This window comes from Scyliorhinus torazame, chromosome 5 (genome assembly GCF_047496885.1).
Source record: "Scyliorhinus torazame isolate Kashiwa2021f chromosome 5, sScyTor2.1, whole genome shotgun sequence".
Classification (NCBI taxonomy): Eukaryota; Metazoa; Chordata; class Chondrichthyes; order Carcharhiniformes; family Scyliorhinidae; genus Scyliorhinus; species Scyliorhinus torazame.
The window spans coordinates 171148864-171165632 of NC_092711.1; the positions used below are offsets into that span (position 1 = coordinate 171148864).

At 46.5% G+C, this 16769-nt stretch overlaps 1 protein-coding gene and 1 long non-coding RNA gene across 2 annotated transcripts; one reads left to right on the forward strand and one right to left on the reverse strand.

The window, feature by feature from the left end:
- Nucleotides 1-5611: 5611 nt before the first annotated feature.
- LOC140420653 (uncharacterized) lies at nt 5612-7418 on the reverse strand. The gene is made up of 2 exons (XR_011946499.1): nt 7272-7418; nt 5612-5978 (listed from the first exon to the last, which is right to left on the reverse strand). It is a non-coding gene; the product is annotated as an uncharacterized lncRNA (long non-coding RNA).
- Nucleotides 7419-7476: 58 nt separating this feature from the next.
- LOC140420652 (uncharacterized) lies at nt 7477-12142 on the forward strand. Its single transcript, XM_072504645.1, has 2 exons — nt 7477-7599; nt 10200-12142. The coding sequence occupies exon 2, from the start codon at nt 10558-10560 to the stop codon at nt 11563-11565; it is 1008 nt and encodes a 335-aa protein (XP_072360746.1). The 5' UTR covers nt 7477-7599; nt 10200-10557; the 3' UTR covers nt 11566-12142.
- Nucleotides 12143-16769: the final 4627 nt, after the last annotated feature.

The window sequence follows — 16769 nt, forward strand, 5'->3', positions numbered from 1 at the left end:
AGAAGCCCCGCAGCTGCAAATCAGGGAGCTGACAATGATTGTGAAGGGTTTGCGGATCCTCCCTCCCACCGCCTGATGCTAACATTGCTTCCGCGGGACAAAGGACTCTCCTCCAGACGAACAACAGCATTGCGCCTGCGCGCTACTGTCTCACCTCATCAACCGCACTGCGCATGCTCCAGATCACAATGGGAATGATTGATGGCGGCTCCGGACCACTAGTAATAGGGGGCGGGACTGGAGGACCGAATGGGAGCAGCTGGTCCTCCAACCAATCGGAGCGAATGAGGGGCAGTGAATGAAGCATGCACAATGCGGGAAATGGTGAGGGGTGGATGCTTTTTTTCTTGGATCTGTAATTTGTAAGCGGCAAATTGCAGATCGGAGCGTATGATGGAGCCGGCGTGTGGACGGGACAATTTCTATAAAGGTTCTGTCATCTACAAACTCCCTCAAAAACTCAGCAATCCCATTTGTACTGAGCGGGGCCAAAGATCCCTAAAGTCGTCCCGGTTAATGATCACCATCTTTATTGGGGGCAATGTGCAGCACTGAGCATGTGCGGCCGCCACGTTGGGGGCAATATTTTCATAGCTGGGTGGAGCTTGTCCCCCATTGTTTCGAATAGAGACAAACTGTCCATCAAACTGGGTCACCCTTTGTGTCCCAGTGTCTTAATGAGGAGGCAGGGTGGAAGCAGGGAAGGAAAGAAAAGGATGTAACTCCTGCTCTCTGGATCCTACTACCTCAAGGGACGTCCTGCCTTATGTGCCCAGAAATCTGTGGCAAACGTACCCTAAAACATATGGAATTATCTTCACTACTCCCAAAATGTTCCCCCACTGAAACCTCAACCACCTGTCCAGGCTCATTCCCCAATACCAGATCCAGTACTGCCCCTTCCCTCGTTGGACTATCTATATATTGCACCAAGAAGGGACTGCTGACAATGACAAGGGGTAAAGTTAAGTTCAGTAGGGCACACGAGTGGTCATCCTAAGTTAGAATTATATTCACACCCAAAGATGTGATGGTTGGGTGGATTGGCCGCGTTAAATTGCCCCTTAATTGGAAAAGAAATATAATTGGCTTCTCTAAAATATTTTTTAAAAGTTAGAATTATAGAATCTCTGTTTCTGGAAGGGCCGTTTACGAGCTTTGACCGGCTTACTGAGCTGTTTGGGTTGGCATGGGGAGAATGTTTTAGGTATATGCGGGTGCTGGACTTTGCAAGGAAGGTCTTCCCGACCTTCCCAATAGTGCCTGTCTCCTCGCTGTTGGAGGTGGTGTTGTCAGCGGACGGGGTGAGGGGGGGGGGGGGGGGGGGGGGAGCGGGGGGTGGCGACAGGGGATCGTCTCGGTGATTTACAGGAGGGTTTTGGAGGAGGATGGGGTGTCCATGGAGGTGTTAATGCGAAGTGGGAGGAAAAGCTGGCTGTGGCGCTGGAGGAGGGTTGTGTGCTGCGGAGGCTAAACGCCTCGATTTTGTGTGTGAGGCTGGGGCTGATACCGCTGAAGGTGGTGTACAAGGTGCACCTTACAAAGTCTTGAGGTCTTGGCACCTTCAGGTGATGCCACCTAAGACAGAGTAAATAAAATCAGGAATACTCAGGAAGTATCAATTTGAGGATCATAGATGTCTCAGAGATAACAAAGGAATAGATCAGAGTTTTAGCAACAGATGCTCTGAGCCTTGGGTGGAGTCAGGCGATGTTACTGAGGTGGAATCCAGTCTTCAAGATGATGTAAATATGTGGTTGGGAGCAAGTCACGGGGTCAAATATCACACCAACCATTTGGACAATGTCTTTCAATCTCAATCTCAAAACAATGACCAGGGTGAGGGATGGAGTCAGTGGCTAATAAAGGAGTTTGTTACAGGGGCTGAACGCAATGTCTTCCCAATACTGAAGTGGAGAAAGTTTCTGCTCACCCATTACTTACTGTCAGAAAGAACTGTGTGTGCCTTGGAGGGAAACCTGGATGTGATGGTGTTCACAGACCCGATATCTTGGTCCTTCAAGGAGGCAGAGGTTGAGGGTTTGGGAGATTCTGTCAATGTTCTGGTTGAATTTTGGAAATATAAATTCCCTCTCCTTCTCCGCCTCTGCTCTCAATCTTTTCTCACTCTCCTCCCACCACAGAGGCCCGAAACGTTTCTGGCCCAGACCTGCGGAAGGTTCCCTTCCCTGAACGACATCAGTGAATCAGTTGTTCTTTTGTGAAAATCTGGCAGTTTTCAAGGTCACCTTTTCCTAGTGCCGGCCTCACAGGTTTTGAACATAATATAAGAACATAAGAACTGGAAGCAGGAGTAGGCCACCTGGACCTTCGAGCCTGCTCCGCCATTCAATGAGATCATGGCTGATCTTTTGTCGACTCAGCTCCACTTTCCCGCCAGAACACCATAACCCTTTATTCCTTTATTCTTCAAAATACTATCTATCTTTATCTTGAAAACATTGAATGAAGGAGCCTCAACTGCTTCACTGGGCAGGGAATTCCATCAATTCACATGGAAGGAAAAAACACCGTTCACAGTGGAGAGAAACCATACATGTGTTGTGTGTGTGGACGAGGTTTCAGCCAATCTTCTGGCCTGTCAAGACACAAGCGCATTCACACTGGCGCGAAACCGTTGAAATGTGGGGATTGTGAGGCGGCATTTGGTTTCCCGTCTGAGCTGGAAACTCATCGACGCACTCACACTGGGGAGAGACCATTCATCTGCTCCGTGAGTGGGAAGAGATCTACTTGGTCATCAAACTTGCTGACACAACAGCGGGTTCACACTGGAGAGAAGCTGTTCACCTGCTGTGTGTGTGGAAAAGGATTCACTGATTCATCCAAGCGACTGAAACAGCAGCGAGTTCACACCGGGGAGAGACCATTTGTCTGCACTGAGTGTGGGAAGGGATTCACTCATATATCCACCCTGCTGAGACACCAGCGAGTTCACACTGACAAAATGCCTTTTAAATGTCTGCACTGTGGGAAGTTCTTTAAAAGCTCTGGAAAACGGATGTACCATCAACATGTTCACACTGATGGGAGACATTTTAAATGCCCAGACTATGTGAAATGTTATAAAGTCTCCTGGGAGCTGATGGCCCATCAACATATTCACACTGATGAGAGACCGTTCAGGTGCTCTCGCTGTGTGACTGGGTTCAGGCGATCATCTCAACTCACTGTCCACCAGCGAATTCACACTGGGGAGAGGCCATTCATCTGATTGTGGGAAGGGATTCATGCAGTCATCCGCCTTGCTGAAATACTAGTGGGATCATATTGGGGTGGTACAGTAGCACTGTGGGTAGCACTGTTGCTTCATAGCGCCAGGGTCTCAGGTTTGATTCCCGGCTTGGGTCACTGTCTATGTGGAGTCTGCACGTTCTCCCCGTGTCTGCGTGGGTTTCCTCCGGGTGCTCCAGTTTCCTCCCATGAGTCCCAAAAGAGATGAACATAGAATAATACAAGAGCAGCACGATGGCGCAGTGGTAGCATTGCAGTCTCACGGCACCGAGGTCCCAGGTTCAATCCCAGCTCTGGGTCACTGTCCGTGTGGAGTTTCCACATTCTTCCCGTGTTTGCGTGGGTGTCACCCCCACAACCCAAAAGATGTGCATGGTAGGTGGATTGAACATGCTAAATTGCCCCTTAATTGGAAAAGGTGAATTGGGTACTCTAAATTAAAAAAAAAACAGAACAATACAGCACAGGAACAGGCCCTTCGGCCCTCCAAGCCTGCGCCGACCCTGGTACCTGCCTAAACTAAAACTGTCTGCACTTATGGAGTCCATATCCTTCCATTCCCACCCTATTCATATATTTATCTAGATGTCCCTTAAATGCCGCGAAGGTACCGGCTCCCACCACCTCCCCAGGCAGCACGTTCCATATATTTCCCACCCTGTGTAAAAAACCTGCTCCGCACATCTGTTCTGAACATTTCCCCGTGCACTTTAAACCTATGTCCCCGAGTACTTGACTCTCCTACCCTAGGAAAGAGCATCTGACTATCCACTCTGTCCATACCACTCATAATCTTGTAAACCTCTATCAGCTCGCCTCTCAACCTCCGTCGTTCCAGTGAGAACTGACCGAGTTTATCTAACGTGCTGTTGGGTAATTTGGACATTCTGAATTCTCCCACCGTGTACCCGAACAGACGGCAGAATGTGGCGACTCGGGGCTTTTCACTTCATTGCAATGTTAATGTGAGCTTACTTGTGACAAGAGATTATTATTAAAGACAGACCTTTCAAATGTCTAAACTGTGGGAAATTCTATAAAACGTCCGGGGAACTGATGCCCCATCAGCTTGTTCACTGATGAGAGACCGTTCAGGTGCTCTCACTGTGGGACGAGATTCATGCGATCGGAGCAACTCCCTGTACACCGGCGAATTCACACTGGGGAGATCCAATATTTCCTCATAGTTAAAATTCTCCATCCCTGGTAACATCATCATAAATCTCCTCTGCAGCAGGCAGCATGAGGTCCCAGGTTCGATCCCGACTCTGGGTCACTGTCCGTGCGGAGTTTGCACATTCTCCCCCCGTTTGCGTGGGTTTCGCCCCCACAACACAAACTTGTGCAGGGTAGGTCGATTGGCCAAAATAAATTGCCCCTTAATTGGAAAAATTAATTGGGAACTCTAAATTTAAATAAATAAATAAATAAATCTCCTCTGCAGTCTCTCTCGTGTGATCACATCCTTCATGTAATATGGCTGTGGTCTAACTGGTGTTTGATGCTGTTCCAGCACAATCTCCCTATTCTCATAATCTCAGCCCTCGGCTACCAAAGGAAACTATCCCACCTGCCTTCCTAAGCACTGAAGAGAGAGAGTGATTGGCAGCTGAGAGAGACAGAGGGAGAGAGAGGAAGCAGAGGGAGTGAGAGGCACCAGAGAGAAAGGAGCACCAGAGACTGAGAGAGGCAGGAGAGAGAGAGGAGAGAAGAGAGAGACAGTCTAGTCAGTAACAAAAATAAGTAATGGAATTGAGTTCAGACATGGATCTGCATGAACTGACACCACTTTACTGACAGATTGACATGGTAGTTACTTTACTTGAATCAATGTTATTCAATTTTGAATAAAGGGTAAGATTAACTATATCACAGTCACCCAGTATCAACTAGGTCTTCTGTTTAATACAGAACAGGATTAAACCCAGTGTCCAATATTCGAGGTCTCTGTGGCTGTTGGATGCCTGGTTTCACTGGACAGCTGACGAGCCCACAGCTTCACTGAACTCGTCTACCCAGGGTCTGTTTCTAAACCCTCATCACAACATATTACCTGGTTAGCTATTGCATATATCATCATGGTCAGACACCTCACACAAAGCTCAACCAGAAACAACGGTTCTTCTTTCTACTGATCCCAGCTCCTACAATGGGTCACAGCATCTCCAGCCCTCAGCTCTGTTACTGGGCTGTCATTGACATGAGCAACAAAGAGACAGCAAGTTGCCTGAGGCTGAATGGGAAGTTGAAACTTGTGACTCAAAACCAACTGTGTAAGATCTCTGAAAAGATCAGGAATTTTAAAGGATAAATTCTATACCCAGTGAACAAATTAATGAGACATAAGACAAAAACATCATGTTTTATGATTTTTACTGCAACAAACTAGAAGCAACAATGCCTTAACACTATTTTTATAGGGAACGTATCCCTTAAACTATAAATAGAATGTTGCCCTTTTACTTTTAAGACAATCAAAAATCACACTCCATGGTTTTGTCGCTGAAGTTGTCACTCAATTCTCCTGGAACCAGCCCAATGTGATTCTTCATTCCTGTGTTTACTTCCATTCTGTTCCTTCGCCTGACTGGCAATCCTTAACCCCAGATGTGTCTTTTGCAGTGATAGTTTTCCTGATGATATTCAGGTCCTGAAAAACCAAGTGACTCTTCCAAATCCTGAAGTGACGTTCGTTTTTTTTCTGCAAATCTTCATCTAATATCCTGTAAAAGGAATTTATAAATGGAAATTGAGAACAGGCAATTCTAGTTTCCATCCAACACACTCTCCCTCCATTCTCACTCTGTAATGTTCATCCTCCTAATTCTCTAAAGGTGCTGATTCAGGCTGACTGACAGATCCCTGCTCACTGCTTCCCATCTTGGAGAGGCCTGAAAATCTCCATGCAGACTGCCAGACATAAATATGTCTATATTACTGAACTCAAAATGTGTGGAACATATCGACTAGATTCACTTCCTTTCTCTTCAGTTGCTGCAAGTTACCAATGACCCCTCAGGATGAGAAAATAAATGGAAAGATAAAGTAGACTTGGAGCGGCTGCTGCCTCTTGTGGGGCATTCCAGAACGAGAGGTAATAGTCTTACGAAAAGCGGTAGCAAATTCAAAACAGTTTTAATTAAAAAAAATTTTTTTTTTTAGAGTAACCAATTATTTTTTCTTCCAATTAAGGGGCAATTTAGTGTGACCAATTCACCAACTCTGCACATCTATGGGTTGTGGGGGTGAAACCTACGCAGACACGGGGAGACAGTGCAAATTCCACAGGCAGTGACCCGGGGCCGGGATCGAACCCAGGTCCTCAGCACCGTAGACAGCAGTGCTAACCACTGGTCCACAGTGCTGCCCTATTCAAAACAGAGTTGAGGAAAAACTGTTTCTCCCAAGGGCTGTGAATATGTGGAATTCACTACCCCAGAGTGCGGTGGAGCTGGGACAGTGAGTAAATTTAGAGTTGGACAGATTTTTAATCGGGTTCAATGGTTCTGAAGAACTCTCAGGACAGTGGAGATAAGGCCAGGATGAGATCAGCCATGACCGAATGGCAGAGCAGACTCGATGGGCCAAATGGCCTAATTCTGCTCCTATATCTTATGAACTTCTGGTTAAAGTCCAACAGGTTTATTTCGATGTCACTAGCTTTCAGAGCTCTGCTCCTTCCTCAGGTGAAGGAGCAGCGCTCCAAAGCTAGTGACATCGAAACAAAACTGTTGGACTTTAACCTGGTGTTGTAAGACTTCTTACTGTGCCCACCCCAGTCCAACGCCGGCATCTCCACATTATGAACTTCTGAAAGGGGGAGACATTGATTTGATTCCCAGATGTTGCCCAGAGGAGGAAGTTTTAGTCTGAAACTCATTGTCCAATCTCCACATTGTGACATCACAAAGGAGATCATCCTCTAAATCAGCCAATAGGAATCGATCCGCTCCGCGGTGACGTCAATGCATTAGTGCGCACACGCAGGCGCGCGGACGCGCGAGCCCCGTCCCCACCCTTTGTTCTCTCTTCCCCAACACATCCTCGAAACGGTTTCCAGGCAACCGGCTGACAGTTCCGGCCGTCGGTGATATCCCCCTCCCCTGACCCGGGACTGCGCATGTCTCAGGGAGAGGGGAAGCTCCGCATGCGCAGGAGAGCTCACTTCCGCTGACCTTTCCGCTCAGATGTTCACCAATGGAAAGACTGGGAGGACCGGAAAGAATCTGCCCCTCCGCCAATCAGATGCGGAAGTTGGAAAAGGAGGTTTCTGCGGAGCAAAGCTGTTGTTCCTTGAACCCTGACTGAGCTTGAGCTGCAGACAGACTTCTGTCTTCAACATCTGTGAGTAAAACACTTTCTTTTCTCCCCCTATTCTCATTCTCACCTTTAATTGGTCACTTGCAGCAACTGAAGGGAAAGGAAGTGAATCCAGGGAGGGTGCAGACTCTGCAAAGCTTGGCCCAGGTCGCTCTCTCTCGCTTAAAGACATTGACATCCTTTGCTCTCTCAGCTTGACACATTTATTTGCCTGGCTAAAAGGATGGTCTCTTTCCTAATGTTCACAATTAAAGGCTGGTTTCTCCAGGAGATGGCTGGCATTGATGGGGTCAGTAAACAGGCCAAATCCAACCCAGCCAGTTACTTCCCTGTCGGAATACTCTCCATCATCAGCAAAGTGATGGAAGGAGTCATCAAAGGTCCTATTAAGTGGCACTTATTCTGCAATAACCTGCTCCTGGACGCTCAGTTTGGGTTCCGCAGGGTCACTCAGCTCCTGACCTCATTACATCCTTGGTTCAAACTTGGACGAAAGAGCTGAATGCCAGAAGTGAGGTGAGAGTGACTTCCCTTGACATCAAGGCAGCATTTGACCGAGTATGGCATCAAGGAGCCCCAGCTAAACTGGAGTCAATGGGAATCGGGGGATAACTTTCCACTGGTTGGAGTCATACCTGGCACAAAAGAAGATGGTTGTGGTGATTGGAGGTCAATCATCTCAGCTCCATGACATCACTGCAGGAGTTCCTCAGGGCAGTATCCTAGGCCCAACCATCTTCAGCTGTTTCATCAATGATCTCCCTTCCATCATAAGGTGAGAAGTGGTGATGTGCAGTCATCCACAAACAATGTTCAGCACCATTCTCAACTCCTCAGATAATGAAGCAGTCCATGTCCAAATTCAGTAAGACCTGGACAATATCCAGACTTGGGCTGATAAGTGGCAAGTTACATTCGCGCTACACAAGTGCCAGGCAATGACCATCTTCGAAAAGAGAGGATCTAACTACCACCCCTTGACATTCAGTGGCATTCCCATCGCTGACACCCACACAACCAACATCCTGGGGGTTACCATTGATCAAAAACTGAACTGGACTAACCATATTAATACTGTAGCTACCAGGGCAGATCAAGGGTTGGGAATCCTACGACGAGTAACACGCTTCCTGATACCCCAAAGCCTGTCCACCAGACATCTACAAGCACAAGTCAGGAGTGTAATCGAATGTGCTCCACTTTGCTGGATGAGTGCAGCTCCAACAACAAAGAAGCTCTATCCAGGACAAAGCAGCCTAATTGATTGCACCCCCTTCCATAAACATTCAAACCTTCCACCACCTTCCAAACAGTAGCAGCTGTGTATACCATCTACAAGATACACTGCAGTAACTCATAAAGGTTCCTCAGACAGCAACTTCCAAACCCACAACCACTACCATCTAGAAGGACAAGAGCAGCAGAAACCTGGGAAGCCCACCACCTGGAAGTTCTCCTCCAAGTTACTCACCACCTTGACTTGGAAATATATTGCCATTCCTTCACTGTCCCTGGGGCAACATCCTGGAATTCCCTCCCTAACAGCACAGGGGATGTACCTACACCTCCAGGACTGCAGCAGTTCAAGAAGGCAGCTCACCACTACTTCGGAAGGGCAACTGGGGAAGGGCAATAAATGCTGGCCTGACCAGCATTGTCCATATCCCGTAAATTAATTTTTAAAAATTTAATATTGGACAGAGATATGTCTAGTGTTGTTATATGGTATGTATTGTAGATATTATTGATGGTTCTGTAATAAAATACATGGATTATTATTTCTACTTTTGTAACGTAGTACTGTACCTACATTATATATTTCCAGTTATAGTCATTGCAGCACTGACAGAATCCATTTGGGAACTCAACTCAATGCTGACTCTCTGTACAGCAATCCAGTCAGTGCCATTCCCCCTCGATATCCCTGTTCACCTGCAAGTTTATTTTCTTCAAGTAACCATCCTATTTTACTTTAAATTATTGATCATCTCGACTTCCACAACCCTTGTGGGCAGTGAGTTCCCTGTCATGACTAAATAAAATTCTTCCTCAGAATTTCCCTACCTCTAATCAGTAAATATACTTATATGGAGATTCTCTACTCTTGTACAGGTTTTAGTGAGTTTAGATTTGTTAATCAGCGCCTTCACGAAAACTGGGAGGGAAAATAAGTGAATACAATCTGTATATTACACACATTTTTCATCCAGTAATATCGACATATATCTGTCTGGCAGCCTGCATGAAGATTTTCAGGTCTCTGTGTCCAGGACAGGAAGCAGTGAGCTTGGATCTGTCAATGAGCCTGAATCAGCACCTTCAGGAGAATTGGGAGGGTGAATATTAGATACAATGAAAATGAAATGAAAATCGCTTATTGTCACAAGTAGGCTTCAAATGAAGGTACTGTGAAAAGCCCCTAGTCGTCACATTCCGGCGCCTGTTCGGGGAGGCTGTTACGGGAACTGAACCGTGCTGCTGGCCTGCCTTGGAGTGTGTGGGATTGAGATTTACAGCATTTCAGGGGAAGAGAGAGGAAAGAATGTTCGATATAAACTAGAATTGTCTGTTCTGAGTTTCTATCCTGTACTGACAATGATTCCTATTGTAAAATCTGTTTGCAGGAAGTTCGAACGAGAGGGGTTTGAGGCCGATATCTCAAACTAAATATCACATCAAGAACTGACTGAGTAACTCAATTCTTGGGATCATCGGCCTTTGAATCTAGAAGGAGAAATGTTTGTCTATTCTGTCTGCTTCACGAGATTTTAAACATTAGTGTGTCTGGAAAAGCACTGGGACACAAACACACACCCATGTGAGACTGTTACAGAGCACTGACTGTGGAAAGAGCTTTAACCAGTGACACAGCCTGAAAAAATACTACACCATTCACAGCAGGGAGAGACTGTATAGGTGTTCCGTGTGTGGACGAGGCTTCACTGATTGGTCAACGCGGTGAGACGCAAGATCACCTGGACCATGGAGAAACCATGGAAATGTGAGGATTGTGGGAAGGGATTCACAGCCCCACACGAGCTGGCAAGGCATCAACACAGTCACACTGGAGAGAGGTCGTTCACCTCTCAGTGTTTAAAGGGATTCACTGCCATTGGCAGCCTGCGGAGACACGAACGAGTTCACACTGGGGAGAGGCCATTCATCTGCACTGTGTGTGAAAAGGGGTTCACTGACATTGGCAGCCTGCGGAGACACGAACGAGTTCACACCGGGGAGAGGCCATTCATCTGCACTGTGTGTGATAAGGGATTCACTGACATTAGCAGCCTGCGGAGACACGAAAGAGTCCACACTGGAGAGAGGCCTTTCACCTGCTCTCAGTGTGATAAGGGATTCACTGACATTGGCAGCCTGCGGAGACACGAACGAGTTCACACCGGAGAGAGGCCATTCATCTGCACTGTGTGTGATAAGGGATTCACTCATTTACACAACCTGCAGACCCACCAGCGAGTTCACACCGGGGAGAGACCATTCATCTGCACTGTGTGTGATAAGGGATTTACTCGGTTACCCCACCTGCAGAGACACCAGAGAGTTCACACCGGGGAGAAGCCGTTCATCTGCACTGTGTGTGATAAGGGATTCACTCAGTTATCCCACCTGCAGAGACACCAGCGAGTTCACACCGGGGAGAAGCCGTACATCTGCACTGTGTGTGATATGGGATTCACTCAATTATCCAACCTGCGTAGCCACAATGTCACTCACACCAAGAGCAGGCCCTTTAAATGCTCTGACTGCAGGAAGGGTTTCAAAAGCGCTCAGCTACTGATGTCCCACCAGCGCATTCACACTGAGGAGAGACCGTTCAGCTGCTCTCACTGCACAAAGAGGTTTCAAACATCATCCAGATTGCGGAGACACCAGCGAGTTCACACTGGAAAGAAGCCATTCACCTGCTCTCACTGTGGGGAGGGATTCACTCAGTCGTCCAACATGCTGAAACACCAAAGGGTTCACAAGTGATGTTGGGTTAGATTCTGCTGTTAATCACATCCAGGACTGAACCTGGAGTGGGTGTAAGTGTTTGTCTCCTCGCCAACTCCTGGTGCTCGGACGTGGTGACCCTGGCGAACTACTGCTCCCCGGATCTGGAATACCCGACTGTGAAGTGCCGTCCAAACTACCTTCCATGGGAATTCTCTTCTGCCATCATCACGGCGGTCTACATCCCACCCCAGGCGGACGTGAAGAAGGCGCTTGATGAATTGTACACCGCACTGCTATAAATAACAATGAAGCAGAATACCCGGAGGCCTTGTTCATCGTGGCCGGGGACTTCAACCAGGCCAACCTCGAGTGTACTGCCAAAATTTCACCAACACATCTCCTGTCCCGACAGGGACCCCAACATCCTTGACTGGAAGTATCGGCAGTATCAAGGTGCTAAAGTACATCCTGTACTTTCCCACTAACCTGCAGACAAAACAGCTGCAACTGTACTGTGTATAAACGTGTGTTATTGTAACTACTCCCAGAGATGCTTCGGTTCGCTGAAGCATTCCCTACATGTTTGTAATAAAGATTCCCAAACTTTACCCAACTCTAGACTCCGAGTGACATTTGTCCCAAAACAACCTGGTGTCAGGAACAGGATCCACTGACGGCTCTGATTAAAGGAAAGTCCCCGTGGACAGCAGATACCGGGGTGAGTATTGTTTGTTTTATACCACCCGTGTTTAGTTCAGTTTGACTGACCACTGGGGACTCCTCAGAACCTCAGGGATCTGTTTCTGGTCTGTTTCTTTGACATCCATTCAATGCAATTTCAGTAACTGGAACATTTCAGGCAGGGAATTGTCGGTTTTACACCAAGGATATGTTTGGGGGCGATACTGAAGTCCCCGTGACCGAGAGGGTTTTGTAGCTGCCAAAATATGAGGGGATAAAGGCGTACGGGAGGTGAAACAGAAAGATTTGGCAGTTGGACAGAGTTTGGCGTGTGTTCAGAGGTCCCAGATAGGGGTCAGCCAGCATCATCACATCGATGGATCTGCACAGAAAAGGTCCAACCAGATGGAACTTATAAGGCCCAAGGTGAGGTCAGTGACGCGGGAATTTGAAGAAGTCTTTGGAGAGAAAGAGGTCAGAGTGGACCACAGCGGGAAAGGTAAATTTGAAATTTCTTTGGCCCTTTTCGTGACATTTTCTCGGAACCTTCAGTCAAGAAACATTAAAGCTGCATTTGCGCTGGGGGATCACCTCCAGAGGGCAGGGTTTCTGCAACCACCTACGGTGCCAGATGGAGATCGAAGACTTTGGAAGTTCAATAAGTTTGTCCATGTTTTGAACAATGTTTCAAGTGTATGGCACTTCTCAGTTAGATCAGTTTTGTCCAAGTCAGGTTGTCCCTACCTGAAGGCAGAAGCTGCCGTGCTTTATTGGTACGAAGGCAGGAAACTCTCGGGCATCTTTATGATGCATGTTGATGGCTGCCTATGTGGTGGTACTAGTGAGTTCCAAAATAATGTTACTGACAGGATCAGAACAACATTTAAGGTTGGAGCCAGGCTTCTGGGACCTTTAAATAAATTGGATTGGAAATCGGGCAGTGTGGGTCTGATGTGACTTTACATCAACAATCTCAGGGAGACAGTATGAACCCTGTCACAGTCAATGGGGCCGGGGCCTCACAGAAAGATGAAGATGTTTCCAAAGCTGGGACTGAGCTGCTGCAAAGTTGAATTGATGAATGGGGCCCACAGGCAAGGCTGGATACAAGTTTTGATGTCTTCGAGCTGAGTTCTGTAATGAAACATCCAGAGGGCAAGGATATTTAACAGGCAAACAAAACATTAAAAAATACAAGATGGAGAAACGTGTGCTGAAATTTCCATCTTTGAGTGAGCTGCAAAATATAAAATGGATTTTTTTAGTGATGCCTCACTCGGATGAGCCTGGCTCAGTGTCTGTACACTGAGTGATGTGTAAAAATCTCTTTCAGCTGAAGAACAGACAAACATTTCTCATTCTAAATTCAAAGGTCGATGATATTCAGCTCCCATGAATCGAGTGACTCTGTCACATCTTGATGTGATGTTTGGTGTGAAATTTCTGTCTGTAACTCCTCCCCTTCTAATATCCTGTAAAAGGAGTTTACAAAAGCCATCACTGTTAGTGCAGGATACCCAAATGAAATGTGAAATTCGATCCTATTGTAAGATCCGGGTTTGGCTCCAATCTCAATTGTAACACTCAAATCAATTACACGTCAGACTGTGTTGTGAAACTTACCTGCAGCTCCTGACTAGTTGCAGACCATTCCAGGTACAAGAATATTGTCACAGAATTTATTAAGTTAATTGTAATAAGTACAAAATCACAATAATTAACAAAGGCAGTGGATCAGTCCGTTCACTCTGGATCACCAGCTCTCAGCTTCCAGGTGACTGTGGAGCTGTCTCTTGTTCTGTTGACTGAAGTCTATCCTCTTTCTTCATGTTGTGTTGTGCACCGAGCTCGAGAATTGTAGCTCATTAACCCTTTCTAGTACCTACCTCTACGCATGGCTGGTAGTTTCCTGTGGTTCTGATTGGCCCAAGCAGCCCATGATCAGTCCCTGATTGGTTAAATGGGGCACGATCACTGTCTGATTGCTCTCTGAAGGATATCGGTCACCTTGCTGATGTGTGATGTCAGTTTCTCATTGTGGTGTCACTTCCTCATGATTAATATTCGTCAGGCTCATCGTCCTAACTGATGCCTAAAGTCACCCATGATTATTGTGGTACATTAATTACAAGCCTTATTTAATACTTCCTGTACACTCTACCTACAATGTAACTACTGTTAGGAGGCCCATTAACTACTCACACAAGAGACCTTGTAACTTATTAGTTCTTATCTCGAGCAAAGCTGATTCCACACCCTTAACGTTCAGGCTAAGTTGATCTCTCTGTCCTGAACTAATGTAATCCTTAATGAACAGGAGCAATCCCATCATCTTTTCCGAGCTTCATGCATTCCAATATGTCAAATACCCTTCAACATTTAGATTCCAGCCTTGGTCCCCTTTCAAACAAGTCTCTGTAACGTCTATCAGGACACACATTTATCTCTATCCGTGCTGACAATTCTTTTTTTTAAATTTAGAGTACCCAATTCATTTTTCCAATTAAGGGGCAATTTAGCATGGCCAATCCACCTAGCCTGCACATCTTTCAATTGTGGGGGTGAAACCCACGCAAACACGAAGAGAATGTGCAAACTCCACATGTCAGTGACCCAGAGCCAGGATCGAACCTGGGACCTCGGCGCCGTGAGGCAGCACTGCTAACCACTGCACCACCGTGCTGCCCCATCTGCGCTGACAATTCATCCAATCTCTGTCAAATGCTGAGTGCATTTTCAATCCATTTTCAGGGGTTCAATAATCCAATAGGGATTTCAAGTGAAACCTCTTCATCCAGCGAGTTGTGAGAATGTGGAACTCGCTACCACAGTGAGTGGTTGAGGTGAACAGCATGAATGCTGCATGAACAGCTGTATGTTGACAAGGGAGAAAGGAATAGAAGGATATGCTGATGGGGGGAGATGAAGAGGGCTGGGTGGAGGCTCATGTGGAGCATAAATACTGACAGAGACCAATTGAGCACCGACTGGCCTGGCCCAGTGCTGTAGACTCAATGGAACCGAGACAAATGTATTTATTTTAGATCCACCTGATAAAACTCTTTTCTTGGGATGGAGACATCACGGGCTGGGTCAGCATTTGTTACCCATTCATAATTGCCCTTGAACTGAGTGGCTTGCTAGGTCATTACAGTGGGGGACAGTTAAGAGTCAACCACATCTGTGTGGCTCTGGAGTCACGTGTGGGCCAGACCAGGTAAGGATGGCAGATTTCTTTCACTGAAGGACATTAGTAAAACAGATGGGTTTTTACAACAATCGACAATGGTTTCATTGTCATCATTAGACTTTTAATTCCAAATTTTTATTGAATTAAAATTTCACCATCTGTCCTGGTGGGATTCGAACCCCAGAATAATACCTGGGTCTCTGGATTACTCGTCCAGCGGCAATACCACTAGGCCACCGCCTCCCCCATACTATCCAGGATAAAATAAATGCAAAGTCATGAGACTGTCCAGAATGTACCTGTTGTATAGAACCTTGGTCAGACCGCAGCTGGAGGACTGTGTGCAGTTTTACTGCCCTTGTCGCCAGAGGGAAAGGGCAACAAAGGTTCACCAGACTTGTTCCGGGGATGGCAGGACTGCCCTTAGAGGAGAGATTGGAGAAACCTGGCCTGTATTCTCTAGTGTCAAATAATGAGAAGTGATCACAATGAAACCTACAAAATACTGAAAGGAATAGACAGGGGAGGTGCAGGTGAGATGTTTCCCCTGGTTGGGGAGTCTGGAACCAGTGGACACAATTTCAAAATAAGGGGGAAGCCACTTAGGACCGGTCTCGGAGGAGACATTTTTTTACTCAGAGTGTTGTGAATGTTTGGAATTCTCTACCCCAGAGGGCTGTGGGAGCTCAGTCATTGAGTGTGTTTAAAGCAGAGACTGACAGATTTCTAAATAGCAATAACACAAAGGGATATGGGGATAGTGTGGGGGACCCAGACTCTCACTCACTCACTCACACAGACTCACTCACTCACTCACACAGACTCACTCACTCACTCACACAGACTCACTCACTCACACAGACTCACTCAATCACTCACTCACACAGACTCACTCACTCACTCACACAGACTCACTCAAGTGGATGATCAGCCATGATTGTATTGAATGTTGGCGCAGGCTCGATGGGCTGAATGGCCAACTCCTGCTCCTATGTTCCAATGATACAAAGAAAAGTAGGAAAGTGAATTGTGAAGAGGACATAAGGAGGTTACAAGGTGATATAGATAGGTTAAGTGAGTGGAAAAAATATGCAAAATGGAGAATAATGTGGGAAAATGTGAAATTGTCCATTTTGGCAGGAAGAATAAAAAAGCTTCTTATCTAAACGGTGAGAGATTGCAGAGCTCTGAGATTCAGAGGGATCTGGGTGTCCAAGAGCATGAATCACAAAAGGCGAGTATACAGGTACAGCAAGTAATTAGGAAAGCTAATAGAATGTTATTGTTTATTGTGAGGGGAATTGAATACAAAAGTAGGTTATGCTCCTGTGAGCGGGAATGAATCCAAAAGAATCCCTCGACATTCAGG